This window comes from Pleurodeles waltl, chromosome 4_2 (assembly GCF_031143425.1).
Source record: "Pleurodeles waltl isolate 20211129_DDA chromosome 4_2, aPleWal1.hap1.20221129, whole genome shotgun sequence".
Classification (NCBI taxonomy): Eukaryota; Metazoa; Chordata; class Amphibia; order Caudata; family Salamandridae; genus Pleurodeles; species Pleurodeles waltl.
This window is the reverse complement of record NC_090443.1, coordinates 97,041,975-97,057,665: the sequence shown is the minus strand read 5'-3', so window position 1 is coordinate 97,057,665 and position 15,691 is coordinate 97,041,975. Positions and strand designations below refer to the sequence as shown.

Genomic DNA, 15,691 nt, shown 5'->3' with positions numbered 1-15,691 from the left:
TACTCTGTTGGCGTGCAATGAAATAACTACATCTTTCTAGTTCAGCATGCCATTCAGAATTGCTTCTATCTATATGGTGCATTCTACACCCAGCTGCATACTTCTGTATGAGTAAATTATTCTGGTTTGCTTTTTTCTGTATTTTGCACACAAATCATGGTTGCATGTTTTTAAATAATGCTAAATATTTCTCATTGATACATCTATATTATGCCTGCCTTCGTTTTGGCACACTGTTTTTGCTTACATACTTCGAAAATCTTGAACTCTGTTTTCACATGGTAAATTATTTGTCAATTTAAGTGGGACAGTGGAATTCTAACCTCAATTGCACATTTTTAACTTAAGCACTGTTGAAAGCTTCACGACCCTACATTTTGCATGCTGTGTTTTTTTTAAAATAATTTTATACTGGCATGGCACACTATTTGGGGTGTTATTTCACTGGCAGTATATTTGGAGCCCATGTTATCGTGACAGTGTTTCTAAGGGCCATTTGTAGCATAGGTTCGTACATATGGCCCTAAGTTCTGAAAAATGTTAACCCGCAAGGCAACATTGGATCCTTTCATGCGATTTTGGTAGGGATGTCCATTTCTTTGAGACGTTGGTCATTTGTTATTTTGCAGTATTTTTGTTTATGTCAGGTATTTAAAATTAAAACTCAAAATCGTTTCAAAAGTACCCTAGACCTGAAACCAGATCCCTGAGCAATACAATTACTTATATTTAGTCAGTTTGTCAGCTCTGTACCTCTGCGTCCGGCAGATGACCGTCATCATGGAGAACAGCACACCTACTGCCAACCCCAGCTCCACATTCAGGACAATCACAGCCAGCCAGGTGATGACCCACACCGCCTAAAAGAAGAGAGGGATTCCAAACGTGAGAACAGAAAGATGGATAAGGAGAGCAAGAACCCAGCTCGTGCCTTGAGGGACTTATATCTGCTTCTGATCACATCACAGCTGTGTCCAGATATCTGCCACAGTAGCCACAGCCATGCCAAATTTTAAGGATTCCTATTTTAATTCACTTCATGCACATTTATTCCACGTGGACATCCTGGAAATTGTGTAAGGAGTTTGGTCCTCATGGACCATCATTGGATACCGGTTGCACAAGATCTTTTTCAAGCCACATTGGTGGTGAAGGCTGCTTGTCAAGGATAGTGTAGTGTAGAATATTCTGGTGGCTGTCTAATACCAAAAATGAGATGTTCCATTTAGGAAGAGACAGCAGTTGTTAATCTAAAACTGGAGATGTCAACACTGGGTCGGGATTGCCAGATCATTTAAGATTTTAAGGTATCCCCAACATAAGCATACATATATTAAATCTGAAATGTAATAATTTATAGAGTAAGTAGTTTTTTCTGAAAATGTGACGTGGATTCTCCTTCCTGGACCAACTCTGCACATCCCTAAACTAAAAACATTCCCCCAACAGGAGACCTAGGCAGGGCTTTCCAGTTGGGATCAGCTGGTCCTGCAGGCCCATCCAGGTGTCTTGCATCTCTCATCAGTGTCAATGTAGTGACCTCAAACAATATTGCCATTTAGGCGTGCTATCGAGACAAAGTGAAAGAATGTGACTTTAAGTCAAGTTGTATATGATTTTTGTATTTATTTAGAAAACGAAATGGGCCCAATTCACACAGGTAAACTTAGACCAAAAGTCTAAGTTTAGACCAAAAGTCTAACTTTACTATGAGTAAAGTTAGACTTTTTTGGGGGTTGATTTAAAAGGCCTTAGTGCCGTCATTTGTTTTTTACACTAAGGTGGCACCAAAGTGGCTTTCTACATGCGCCATATTTATAAAGTGGCATAATGCATGCTATGTGCCACTTTGCAAACCCTTCCACCACATTATGCCTGCATCAGGTATAATGTATACAAGGGGGCATTTCCCTGTTAGGGAGCCGAATAAATGGCACAGGAAATCTAAGAGATTTCCTTGAGCCATTTTTTCGGCACTTTTAACGCCTGCTTAGAGAAGGTGTTAAAAGGGGGCATGCCATTGAATACAATGGGCCCCTGTGTGCTCTGCAGGAGTAGCGCCAATATTTTGGTGCTACTCCTGCAGGGTGCATCAATAGCTTTAGGGATTCTGGCGCTATTGCCTCCTACCCTGTGCCATGGTGTGCTGTACTTTAAATACTGTGCACACATGGTGGTGGTGGTGGGGGGCTAAGGGGCACAAGGAAAGTGGAGCTGCACTGGGTGCAGCACCACATTTCTTAAATCAGCCTCTTGGTCTTAATTTAGCCTTTTGGTCTAAGTTTAGACCAAAAGTCTAAACTTAGACCAAATGTGTAGCTTTACTACAAGTAAAGTTAGACTTTTGGTCTAAGTTTAGACCGAACTTAGACCAAAAGTGAAACTTTATGATGACTAAAGCTAGACTTTAGGTCCAAACTTAGACTTTTGGTTTAAGTTTACCCTTGTGAAGCAGGTCCATAATTTGCCGGAAGAGAAGCGAGTTTCGTGGCCCCAAAATACATAATAAATAATAAGTAGAAAAACACAGCGATGGGGGACAACCAAGAAGGACAGAAATATACCATGAGTAGTGAGAAAGGTAAAGCTGTTCATATTTGATAGAAACAACTTAGAATTCGAGTGCTTGTGAGTTGCCCAAGTTAGTTTTAAAAGAAGTACTTTCCTGTTGCTGTTTTGAAGCACATTGGGTTGGTAGTGTTTCTACAGGACTGGGATAGTTAATTCCACAAAACTGCTCTTGTGTTGACAGTCATTTTCGGCCCAACTATTTTGGTGCCATTTGGCAACTCTCAGGTTCAGGTTCCAGTGTAACGTTGATATCTTTACGATTTAGCCAATGGAAAGAGGTTGACGAGATAATAAGTGCTTGATGATGAATGTTCACTTTGATTTGTGATTTGATGAGTGCCCATTTCAAAGTAGAGAGCACTCTCCAGAGAGGTGCTTGTGATTTTCAGGTCAAAGGTGAGTCTTGTAGCTCTTATTTGTGTAACATCTAGGTTGGACATTAGCTGCTTGCATACATTGGGGTAAACTATGAGAAGAAACCTCCAGGGCAGAAGGTAGAGGCATTAACCATCCACAACCTATCTTTCTCTCCTATTAATTGTTGGCTATGCTTGTCTTTGACCCTCAGTGCCTTTTGGCTAGGTTCACGCTATAGAAATGCCACATACATACGTAAATACATGCATCCATTTCTGGTAGGCACCAGCCTGCATTGGACATTCAAGAGCAAGGGATAGGTGAGGGTCATCCACACCTATTGCATTTTAATACTGGATGAAGACCATGCTTTCAGAAATGTCAACATGGCATGAAGTTACAGAAGTTGGAGGGATAAATATTGACAGCTACCCAGGGTTTTCATGTAGAGACAGAATAGCACTCACTATAAGGAGTGCCTGGGGGATCTTGATGCAGAAATACTTACATGGGTTATCTGCAGCCTGAGATTACCTGTGCTTTGTACCAGCCTCATAAAGCAGTAACCTCTCTAAAGACCAAGCTTGAGCTCTGAGTGGGATGGAATACTTCTAGATGGTTATATGACATTACCATGCATGCCTTTACAATGCATGTAACACCATGTATTGACCGTTACAACAAGGGCATTACATTGTGGAGTTTTCCACCTATTTTTATAGTTAAATATTGAATGAAAAAAAGCAAACGTTAAAGCTTAGTTATAGTTATGAAAATGTACTTTCCCTATGCAAATGAAGTTTAAACTAAACAAACGTAAAAAATTTTAAAGTTATACTTGTAACTTTCATTCACAATTTATTCGCCGCTTTCAAATTATTATAAGTTGTGGACCTTGTTAAACACTCTTTTCATCTCGCTAACCAGACAACACTAACTATAACTCACCACTCTACCAGGCACTGTGTTGTGACAAATAATGTAATCTGAGAAGTGTTGTTATGAATGCTATGATTTCACATGCTATAAGTGATGTAGTATGCAAGGGTATAAATGGGGCAAGGAAAAGGCATGAGGTATAGTTAATGTATTGTGGTGAGTTAGATGACAAGAGGGTGTTCGGAGGTGCATGAATTATAGTAATTTGAAGGTGGTGCGTAAATTTTAAATTGAAGTTATACTTATAACTTATACAATTTTAGGCATTTGAGTATTTTAAGTTGAGATTATGTAGAAAGAATACATTTGGTATTTCTAACCATAAATTATCCTTAACCTTTGTTGTTTTCATTGTATGTCAATGGTTTTTATTTTTTACTAAAAATGAGTTTTAAATCGCAGTGTAGAGTGTCATTGATTGGAGTGTCATAAAGTGGTGTGTAGTACAGTACAGTGGAGGAGAGTGTCATAGAGTATAGTGTCATAGAGTGGATCATTGTAATGTAGAATAGAGTGGAGTCGAGTAGGTGGGGTGACGTAGTGTACAGTGGATTAAAGTACTATACAGTTAATTGCCATCGTGTGTCGTATCATAGAGTGGAGCAGTGTATTGTACAGTGTAGTGGCTTGTTGAACAGTAGAGTTGAGTGTTGTACAGTGGAGTGCCGTTGACTGGAAAATCATAAAATGGAACATGGTGGAGTGGAGTGTCATTGAGTAGAGTGTTATAGAGTGGCATCGAGTGTAGCAGAGTTTTGTAAAGTGGAGTGGCATAGAGTGGAGTTCAGTGGAGTAGAGTGCTGTGTAGTTCAGTTTTGTTGAGTGTAGTGTCATGTAGTAGAGTGAAGGAGATTCTTGTACAGTGTGGTGTTGTACAGTGGAGTATCATTATTTGTGAGACACAGTGCATGGAAGAGTGGTGAGTTATAATTAGTGCTGCCTGGTTAGCAAGCTGAATCAAGTTTGTTGCAAAAGCCACTACCTATTATAATTTGAAGTTAGTAGATACATTGTAAATCAAAGCTATAACTATAACTTTAAAATGTTTAATTTGTGTGGTAACTTGGTTTGTACAGGAAAATAAGTTTTACTAACTATAACTAAGATTTAACATTTTTTTTCATTGAATTTAAATATGTTTTTCTTAATTTTTAGTAAAAATGTGTTTCAAATCCTAGAGTCCAATGTGGCAAGTGGAGAATTGTTATGTGGAATGTCATACAGTACTATGAAGGAGAGTGCTGTAAAGTCTATTGTCATAGACTGGAGTATTGTAGATTGGAACTAAATGAAGTACAGTGTTGTGGTGTATCGTACAGTTCAGTAAAGTGTTGTCTCATATAGTGGAGACAAGTATCGTAGACTGGTGCAGCAACTTGTACAGTGGAATGGTGTGTCAAACAATAGAGCAGGGTGTCGTATACTGTCATTGAGTGGAGTAGAGTGTTTTAGAAGGGTTACGGTGAAGTAGAGTGTACATAGAGTGGAGTATCATCAAGTGGAGTGTGGTAAAGTACAGTGGAGGAGAGTGTTGTTGAGTGGAGGTTCCTGTCATATAATGGAGTAGCATAATGTAGAGAGAAGTTGAATGGCCTGTCATCGAATGTCATACAGAGTAGTACAGTGTCGTAGAGTGGATGGGCATAGAGTGGAGTAGAGTGGCATAGAGTGTAGTATAGTGTTGTACAGTGGTGTTGCATACAGTGGAGTAGAGTGTAGGACAGTGGAGTGACACAGAGTGGAGTATAGTATAGTGGCGTGGGATAAAGTGTAGTAGAGTGGAGTATAGTAGAATGGAGTACACTGGAGTGAGGTAGTGTAAAGAAGGGTTAAGTGTCATAGAGTGGAGTGGGGTGTCACATACTATAGTGGCATGGAGTGCAGTAGAGTGAATGGTGTAGCATACAGTTGAGTAAAGTGTCATAAATTGGAGTACGTGTTGTACAGCAGATTGGGGTGTAATACAGTATTGGAAGGTGATGCATATTACAGAAGAATAGAGTGGCATACAGTATAGTTGATTCTTGTAGAGTGGATTGGTGTACAGTACAGTGTTGTAGAATGTGGTACAGCAGATTGGAAGACAGTGCTATAGAGAACAATGGCATTGAGTGACATACAGAGAGTGGCGTAAGGTGGAGTGGTAGAGTAGAGTAGAGTACTGTGTCAAAGTACAGAGGAGCAAAGTGGGATAAAATGGCAAACAAAGAGTTGTGTAACTGTTGTACAATCTACTAGGGTATTGTAAAGTGGAGTACAGTGTTTACGGTGGCAGAGGGTATAGTGTTGACCAGTGGAGTGAAGCGGTATAGACAGGAGTAAAGTGGTGGAGAGTGGGATACAGTGTAGTACAGTGTTATTGAGTGGAGTTGCACTGAGTACAGTAGTGTGTGAAACAATCAAGCTGCATGGAGTGGATTGTTGTATAGTTGCATAGAGTGGGGTACAGTCTCATACAGTGGAGTATAGACTAGAGGAGTAAAGTATAATAGAGAGTATTAGCGTATCATATACCAGGGTGGTATGGAGTGGAGTGTGGTGATGTACTGTAGGTAATAAACTGTTATAAATTGGAGTGGGATCTAGTATAGTAGAGTGGAGTGTTGCATTGTATAGAAAAGTGTTACATAGTGAAATAGAGTGTTGTACATTGGAGTGTACGGGCATAGAGTGGAGTATACAGTTGGACAATGGAGGGTATGGGAATAGAGTGGTGTAGAATGTCATAGGGTGCCATGAAGTGTGGTAGATTTTTATAGAGTGGAGCTACCTAGAGTGGAGGAGAGTGTCATACAATGGAGAGGCATATAGTAGAGTAGCGTAGAGTGGATTACCGTAAATTTGAGTAGCATACAGTGGAATGGCATTCACTAGAATACGGTACAATGGAGAGTAGAAGAGTGGACTGGCATAGAGTGGAATGATGTACAGTGGAGTGGCGTAGAGTGGAGTGGAGTACAGTGGATTAGCGTAGAGTGGGTTGGCATCCATTGAAATGGTGTAGAATAGAGTTGATGAAACTGTTATAAACTGGAGTGACGTCTCACAATAGAGTGGAGTTCTGTGTCAAACAGTGCTGGAAACTGTCGGAGAGTTGAGTAGAGTGTTGTACAATAGAATACACAGGCATAGAGCTAAGTGCAAATTTGGACAGTGGAGTGTATGGGGATAGAGTGGGGTAGAGTCTAGTAGAGTGGCATGTAGTGTAGTAGAGTGTTGTAGAGTGGAGTTATAGAGAATGGAGGAGAGTGCAGTGGACTGTTGTAGAGTGGAGTAACGCACAGTGGAGTGGTATAACGTGGAATAGCGTAGTGTGGAGTAGCGTACACTGGAATGGCATACATTGGAGTGGCGTAGAGTGTAATAGTGTAGTAATGTACAGTGGAGTGGTGTACAGTATAATAGTGTAGAAGCATACAGTGGAGTGGTGTACAGTGCAGTGTTTAGACTGGAGTTGTGTATTGTCTGGTGGGGTAGAATGTAATAGCATGCAGTGGAGTGGCATACAGTGGTGTGGGATAGAGTGGAATACAATACAGTAGGGGGGAAAGATTGAAGTTATGTACAATGTAATAAGGTAGAATGGAGTGGCGTACAGTGGAATAGCGTAGAGTGGAGAACAGTGGAGTGGCTTAGGCCAGAACAGCTTATAGTGGAATAGTATAGAATACAATAGTGAAGAGTGGAGTGGCGTATACTGGACTGGTATGCACCGGAGTAGTATACACTGGAGTGGGTAGAGTGGAATAGTATATAGTGGAGTGGTGTTGCATAGCGTGGAATGGTTTCCATTGGACTAGCATAGAATGGAGTGGCTCAGAGTGGAGTGGTGTACACTGGAGTGGCGTAGAGTGGAGTAGCATATAGTGTAGTGGAATACAGTGGAACAGTGTAGATTGGAGTGGTGTACAGTAGAGTGGCATGGACTGGAGCATCATATAGTGGAGTAACGGGCAGTACAGTGGTGAGCAGTGAAGTGGTGTAGACTGGAGTGGTGTACACTGGAATGGGGTAGAGTGTAATAGCATACAGTGGATTTGCGGACAGCGGAGTGGCATCCAATGGAGTAGCATGGAATGGAATGGTGTAGAGTGGAGTGGCATACAGTGGAGTGGCATAGAGTGAAGTAGCAGACAGTGGAGTGGCATACAGTGGAATAACATAGAGTTGAGTGGCATAAAGTGGAATGTGTAGAGTGGAATAGCATATACCTGAGTACCATATAGTGGAGTGGCATACACTGAATAAGCATAGAGCGGAGCTGCATACAGTGCAATAATGTAGAGTGGACTGGTGTAGAGTGGAGTTGTGTACCATGTAATAGCGTGGAGTGGAGTGGCGTAGAGTCACTTGTTGTACATTGGAGTGACATAGAGTGTAATAGTGTATAGTGGAGTACCGTACAGTGGAGTTGTGTATAATGGAGTGGTGCAGACTGAAGTGGTGTGCAATGGTGTGGGGTAGAGTGTAATAGCATGCAATGGAGTGTTGCATGGAGTGGGAAAAAATCAAATGGCGTAGAATGAAGTGGCGTAGAGTGGAGTAGCGTACAGTGGAGGGACACAGTGAAATAGCATACAGTGGAGTGGCATACACTGGAATGATGTACAGTGGAATAGTATGTAGTAGCGTATAGTGGATTGGCATACACTGGAGTGGCGTACACTGAAGAGGCATAGAGTAGAGTTGAATTCAGTGCAATAGCATAGAGTGGACTGGCATAGAGTGGAGAGGTGTACAGTGTAATAGCACAGAGTGGAGTGGTGTAGAGCAGAGTGTTGTAAAATGGAATGGCATAGAGTGTAATAGAGTACAATGGAGTAGCGTAAAGTGGAGAGACATATAATAGAGTTGTGTAGACTGGAGTGGGGTACTGTGCCATGGGGTAGAGTGTTATATCTTACAGTGGAGTGGAGTACATTGGAGTGAGGTCCAATGGAATAGCTTAGAGTGAACTGGCGTAGAGTGGAATGCCATACACTGGAGTGGCGCAGAATAGAGTAGCACACAGTGGAGTGGCATACAGTGGTGTGGGGTAGAGTGGAATTCAATACAGTAAGGAGGGAAAGATTGAAGTTATGTACAATGTAATAAGGTAGAATGGAGTGGCATACAGTTGAGTAGCATAGAGTGAAGAACAGTGCAGTGGCTAAGAGTAGAACAGTGTAGAGTGAAATAGCGTAGAACACAATAGCTTTGAGTGGAGTGACGTACACTGGAGTGGTGTACACCAGAGTAGTGTACACTAGAGTGGGTGGAGTGGAATAACATATAGTGGAGCGGCGTAAAGTGGAGTAGCATCCATGGATATAGTGTAGAACAGAGTGGCGTAGAGTGGAGTGGTGTACACTGAAGTGGCGCAGCTTGGAGCAGCATATAGTGGAATGGTATACAGTGCAACAGCATAGATTGGAGAGGTGTACAGTAGAGTGGCATGGACTGGAACATTGTATAGTGGAGTAATGAGCAGTGTAGTGGTGAGCAGTGAATTGGTGCAGACTGGAGTGGTGTACACTGGAACAGGGTAGAGTGTAATAGCATACAGCGGAATTGTGTAAAGTGGAGACGCATCCAATGGAATAGCGTAGAATGGAATGCGGTAGAGTGTAGTGGCATACAGTCGGTTGGCATAGAGTGAAGTAGCATACAGTGGAGTGGCATACAGTGGAATAGCATAGAGTGGAGTGGCATAAAGTGGAGTGGTGTAGAATGGAACAGCATGTACTGGAATACCATTTAGTGGAGTGGCATACAGTGAAGTGGCATACACTGAAGAAGCATAGAGTGGAGCTGCACACAGTACAATAGTGTAGAGTGTACTAGCATAGAGTGAAGTTATGTACAATGAAATAGCGTAGAGTGGAGTGGCGTAGAGTCACTTGTTGTACATTGGGGTGACGTACAGTGTAATAGTGTATAGTGGAGTACCATACAGTGGAGTTGCGTATAGTGGAGTGGTGCAAACTGAAGAGGTGTGCAATGGTGTGAGGTAGAGTGTAATAGCATGCAGTGGAGTGTCGCATGGAGTGGAAAACCATCAAATGACGTTGAATGAAGTGGCATAGAGTGAAGTAGCGTACAGTGGAGTGACACACAGTGGAATAGCATACAGTGGAGTGACATACAGTGCAATGATGTACAGTGGAATAGTATGTAGTACCGTATAGTAGATTAGCATACACTGGAGTGGCGTACACTGAAGAGGCATATAGTAGAGTTGAATACAGTGCAATAGCATAGAGTGGACTGGAATAGAATGGAGATGTGTACAGTGTAATAGTATAGAGTGGAGTGGTGTAAAGCAGAGTGTTGTAAAGTGGAGCGGCATAGAGAGTAATAGTGTATAGTGGAGTAGCGTACAGTGGGGTGACATATAAGGGAGTGGTGTAGACTGGAGTGGAGTATGGTGGCGTTCGGTAGAGTGTAATAGTATACAGTGGAATGGGGTACACCGGAGTGAGGTCCAATTGAATAGAGTAGAATGAACTGGCATAGAGTGGAGTGCCGTACATTGGGGTGGTGCAGAGAGAAGTAGAATACAGGGGAGTGGCATTCCCTGTAATTGCGTAGAGTGATGTAGAATATAGTGGAGATGTGCCCAGTGGAATTTCTTACTGTGGAGTGACGTAGACTGGGGCGACATACAGTGGTGTTGCGTAGAGTAGAATACCATATAGTGATGTGGCTACAATGGATTTGCCTACAAATGTAGGTGAAATGTAGCAGCAATGTACATTATTGTGTTCAGAGAAATGCAAAACAGCAAATTGTGCTGCCTTGCATTTCCCCAGATTTACCAATCAATGCAAGGCCAAGCAATGTGGCCTTGCGTTCCTTTGTAAAGCTGTCTTAAGTATTGCATTGCCCATGTGACACCATGAGTGACGCAAGGGTACCACAAGCCAATAATACAGCTAGGACTTAGTTATCTTTTGTGCCATGGTATCCCGTGAAAACATTGCAGTGTACTGGGGTACATTGCGATGACAAACCAGTATATATTTGGGTAATGGCTGTTTTTTTAGAATGAAAAGGCAGCCAAATTGTTTTTACTACACTTTGACTGTGTTCAGTGTTAGGGCCTTATATAGAGGTAAGTAGTAGGTCCCAATCCATTACCACCTTTTTTTAAATCATAATAAGGAGGAAAGTTTATTTATATATTTTGATATATGTTAAATAGGTTTACATGTACAGCAGTAGTTTCACAAAATTTAGTGAAATTCCACTATGGTACTCCAATGACAGATGTCATAAGTTTAGATGCCTTAAAACTTAAAAATACTCTACTTAACTGCAATACCCAAACAGCATAATCTCTGCCCCATAATGTATAATCCTGCCAAATTTCATGTAAATCCATTCAGCTGTTTTTGAGCTACATCAAATGCAATAGTCTATGGAAAATGCATTGGTAAAATGTTTTCGGACCCCATTTTATCTTCGAACAACCTTACCAATTCACTACAAAAATGTACATCATCTCAAAATGAAGACAATGATATAGGTACGGAAAGTTCTGTTGTGATTTGCCAAACGGGTGAAAAGTTATTAGGGAGGTAATATCCTTGGAATTCCTATCGTTGGGAATACTAACTATAACTACAGAGTGGCAATCAGAATGCATGTTGGTTCTATATTTGTTTATTGGTTTACATAATCATTTGACCATAAATGTGTATTTTAGTTGTTCATGTAGTAATTCTGAAACTTTACATATGCAGCTTAATTTATATTTTGGGCTTTGCTACTTTTAGTAGGATATTGGTACATATGAAGCCCAAAGTGAATGAAAGCCATCATTGTTGTTATAAAAATAAAGATCATTATTTTTATTTCCTAATGGCCAATTATCATGCCCTCCATATAGTAGTTTGTGTAGATCACTGTTAGGCCACTATTCCATTTTGTTGCACAGGAGTACATAAAGAAGGTGGTTTTTTTTTTGGCTTGTTGGGCACAGTTTTATTTTGTCAGCCACAGAGCATGCAATGAAAACGTATTCAGACTAAGATGTATTCTATTGTTATGTATTTGTTTATAGGTTTCCACTAGCATGTGACCATAAATGGGTCTTTCATTTGTTCATGTAGTAAATATGAAATTTTAAATATGCAGTCTGGTTTATTTTTTGGGCGTCCTTGCTACCTTTAGTAGTATTGTGCCTCAGAATGTCCCTAAGTTGAAAAACCTAAGCCCATATTTATACTTTTTTAGCGCCGCATTTGCACCGCTTTTCGATGCAAAGCGACGCACACTTACAAAATACAACTGTATTTTGTAAGTGTGCGCCGCTTTTGCTTTAAAAATGACGCAAATGCGGCACTAAAATAGTATAAATATGAGCCCTTATAACTTAACATTTACTTACTGTACTTGCCTGCTTTATCCCACAGGATCATCTGCCCTCCCTCCCCCAATTTGTAATACTGCCAAATTTCATAAAAATCCAACTGACTTCTTTTGCAAGATTTGAGTCTATGGAAAATGCATTGGATTTGAAGCTTGTTTTGGGACCCCCTATTTTCTTTGCACCTCCTTGACCAAATGTCTCAAAACTTTCAGTACCGCCAACATTTCATGGGGCCAGCAGGTCTGCAAAGTTTCACACCCATTTGTCAAACTGATGCAAAGTTATAAAGGGACAAAAAAACAAAAAATCTCTATATCTGGTTACCCATCCTAACTATAACTACATAGTGGCTTAGTACATACTACCCTTTGCCTCTACCTCCCCTTAATACTAAAATTGACCTTGCCTCCCTTTACCTCAACCATGGAACCTCAAATTTACCTTTACTTCCACCATTAAACCTGAACATTATCCTTATTTCCCTTTACAGGTAACCATCCCCAAAACCATAAAATTACCCTTACCTCCCTTTACCTCTACCCATCCGTAAACCCTAAAATCACCCTTAACTTTACCTCAACACAAACCTATATTCCCTAAAACCGTGCTTACCTCCATTTACCTCTACTCAACCGTATGCCCTTAAAATCACCCTTCCCTTCCTTTACCTTTGCTCACACATAAGTGCTAAAATCAATTTTGCCTCCCTTTACCTCTACCAAGTCTTTAGTTCTTAAATCACCCTTACCTCCTTTTACCTCTACCAATCCCTAAACTCTAGAATAACTCCTACCTCGCTTTAACTCTACCCATCCAAACCCTAAAATATCCTTGCCTTCCTTTACGCCTTCCCACACCTAAACAACTTTATAAATAACATACAAATTATGGCCCTCATTATAACCCTGGCGGTCGGTGACTGCCAGGGCTATTGTGGTGGTAGTACCACCAACAGGCTGGCAATATTGACAGCCTTATCACGACCATGGCGCTTCCGCCACAGTCATACCGCCAGACTGGCGGTATACCAGCCATGGTGGTCCCGGCGGTCGTAATCCGCCAGGGCAGCGCTGCAAGCAGCGCTGCCCTGGGGATTTCGACTCCCCTTACCGCCAGCCTGTCCATGGCGGTATACACCGCCATGGGAAGGCTGGTGGTAAGGGGACTCGGGGTGCCCCTGGGGACCCTGCACTGCCCAAGCACTTGGCATGGGCAGTGCAGGGGCCCCCAGGCACAGCCCAGTCGCGCATTTCACTGCCCGAATTTCGGGCAGTGAAATGCGTGATGGGTGCTACTGCACCCGCTGCACATCAGCTTTGCCGCCGGCTGTATTACGAGCCGACTGCAATGTTGATGTGACTTGGCCATGGACAGGCTGGCGTTAAAGTGAGTTGAAATCCCCAGGGCAGCACTGCTTGCAGCGCTGCCCTGGAGGATTATGACCGCTGGTCCCGGTGGTATGACCGTGGCTGAAGCGCCACAGTCGTAATACTGCCAGCCTGTTGGCGGTACTACCGCTACAATAGCCCTGGCGGTCACCGACCACAAGGGTTATAATGAGGGCCTAAGTGTGGTACTTACCTGCTTGGTAGAGTGACAGCTTTCCACTTTGCTGTTCTGCTGTAACTAAGAGTACTGTGGATGTTGATGAATGGATATCGGAGGATAGGGTGGCAGAAACTCTTACTCCAGACTATATATCAACACCTAAAACTAGTAATTACAACGTTTGACTAGTAATTACATATTTTGTTCCTATAATGAGAAGTTGGAGGGGCCCTGGGTCTGCTTGAAAAAGTGTAATCTGCTCCCCAGGTATAGGTGTTGGGACAAGTGGGGGACCGGACCACAGCATCTGGCTAGGGCTCTGAATGTGACTGAGTGTGCACTTTTACCTGGCCATGCTGCTTTGCAGGGGTGTGGGAGAGGGATCCAGGAAGAGTCTGGGCCTAACTGCGGGGACCGTTCTATGAATCTTTTATTGTGCTGCAGGGGCTAGGTGGGGGCCAGGTTGTGCTGTGACCCTCAGCCATTGTCCCACCAAACCGGGTTTAGTGTCACCAGGTCTGGAATTACTGAGTCAGAAGTTTGGGGACTGAGGATTACTGCATGTGAAATTTATGGACCCGGTGATTCCAGACCCGGAGACACTGGGCAGCTCAAAATGCTGAGTGGTGAAATTGCACCTGGAGTTACTTATCCATGTGGAATATCACCACTCGTAATTAGAGCATTTTTGTATACCTCTGACTTACTCTACACTATAATTATTCCCCTGTGCTTATCTCAATACCTTTTAAACTTTACTGATTTAAAGCCACCTCTACTGCCGGATGGGTATTCCACACCTTTACTGGGATTGCTTGAAAAACCTTTATAAATTACGCTTAGATATGGATGTTCTTCACAGGATGGTTACATGATGAAGTAGACAGGTGTGTCAGATAAAGGAGGAACTCACAAAGTCTATTCTGCTGATCCTCCAGAGTTGTGGCAGATCCTGGAACTGCAGAAACATTTGCCGCAGACTCACCACATTGATGCACGCAAGAACTGCCTGCGAAGAAGAACAGGGGTAGCATTATGAGCAGTGCAGTGTGAAGTGAGCTGGTATTGCTTCAGCAGTGTCTTTTTTGCCTGATTTTAATACCTAGCAAAATCCAGAGAATGTCTAATCATAGGAGCCAAAACTTCAGAAACCTCCAAAGAATGTGGTGAGTGTGTTTTGAACATCATTGTAAGGGTAAAGTCATACAAAGATTTTTAAATTACCTGACAGCCATTTTTCCCAAGAACATCTCCCTGAGATCCTCTGCTGTGTTTTCTCATACAACAACTCTTACAAATGTGATTGGCTTGTCTACATTCTTTTTAATTCTCAGATTTGTAGAGCATCATGGAGAGAATCTTGGGGAGGAGATGTGGACTAACGGCTAGAGCTGCTGAATTTGGAACTGGGGAGTCAGATTTGAATCCAGACCTCTCCTCCACATCCTGTGATTCTGGACAAATCATCCCCATGTCTAAAAAATGTGCAAGAAAACCTGTCTCTCATAAATAGCACTCTAATGCTCTTGGGACACGTTTGATCTACATAATACTGTAAAAACAATTCTGCTAAGCCTCATGTTTGTGTGATGGAAATCAACTGCTTTTAGTGTTTATAAAAATGTTTAGAATTTGCTGTGTCCCTTGGGTCTGTAATTAATAGTGTGAAGTAGTTATGCCACATTTTCATGTGAGACACTATTTATTTTAAATTGGATGCAGTTTCTGTTGTTCTTCTCATTGTGTTCTTGCTCATCCCTCTTCCACTGAGTGTCCTGCTGCAAACCATCTCTCACCTCTTTTCTGAGGAGCACCAAGTGAAGGACATCAAAGATTAAAGGATAGACAACTGTGTTTAGAAAGCGTGTATTGTGAATGAAGCCTTCATTGTGTACCCAAAGTATCATTAATAGAACTTTCACT

The 15,691-nt window shown here is 41.9% G+C and overlaps 1 protein-coding gene across 2 annotated transcripts in view; it reads right to left on the bottom strand.

Moving 5' to 3' along the window:
* The window catches only part of LOC138292306 (solute carrier family 26 member 10-like), a 208,009-nt gene that overhangs the window by 71,159 nt on the left and 121,159 nt on the right, over positions 1-15,691 (bottom strand). For both annotated transcript variants that reach the window (XM_069230842.1, XM_069230841.1), the window contains exons 10-11: positions 14,682-14,777; positions 754-860 (exon numbers count right to left, since the gene is read on the bottom strand). In XM_069230842.1, coding sequence (XP_069086943.1) covers positions 754-860; positions 14,682-14,777 — 203 coding nt within the window. The remainder of the gene's footprint in view (positions 1-753; positions 861-14,681; positions 14,778-15,691) is intronic.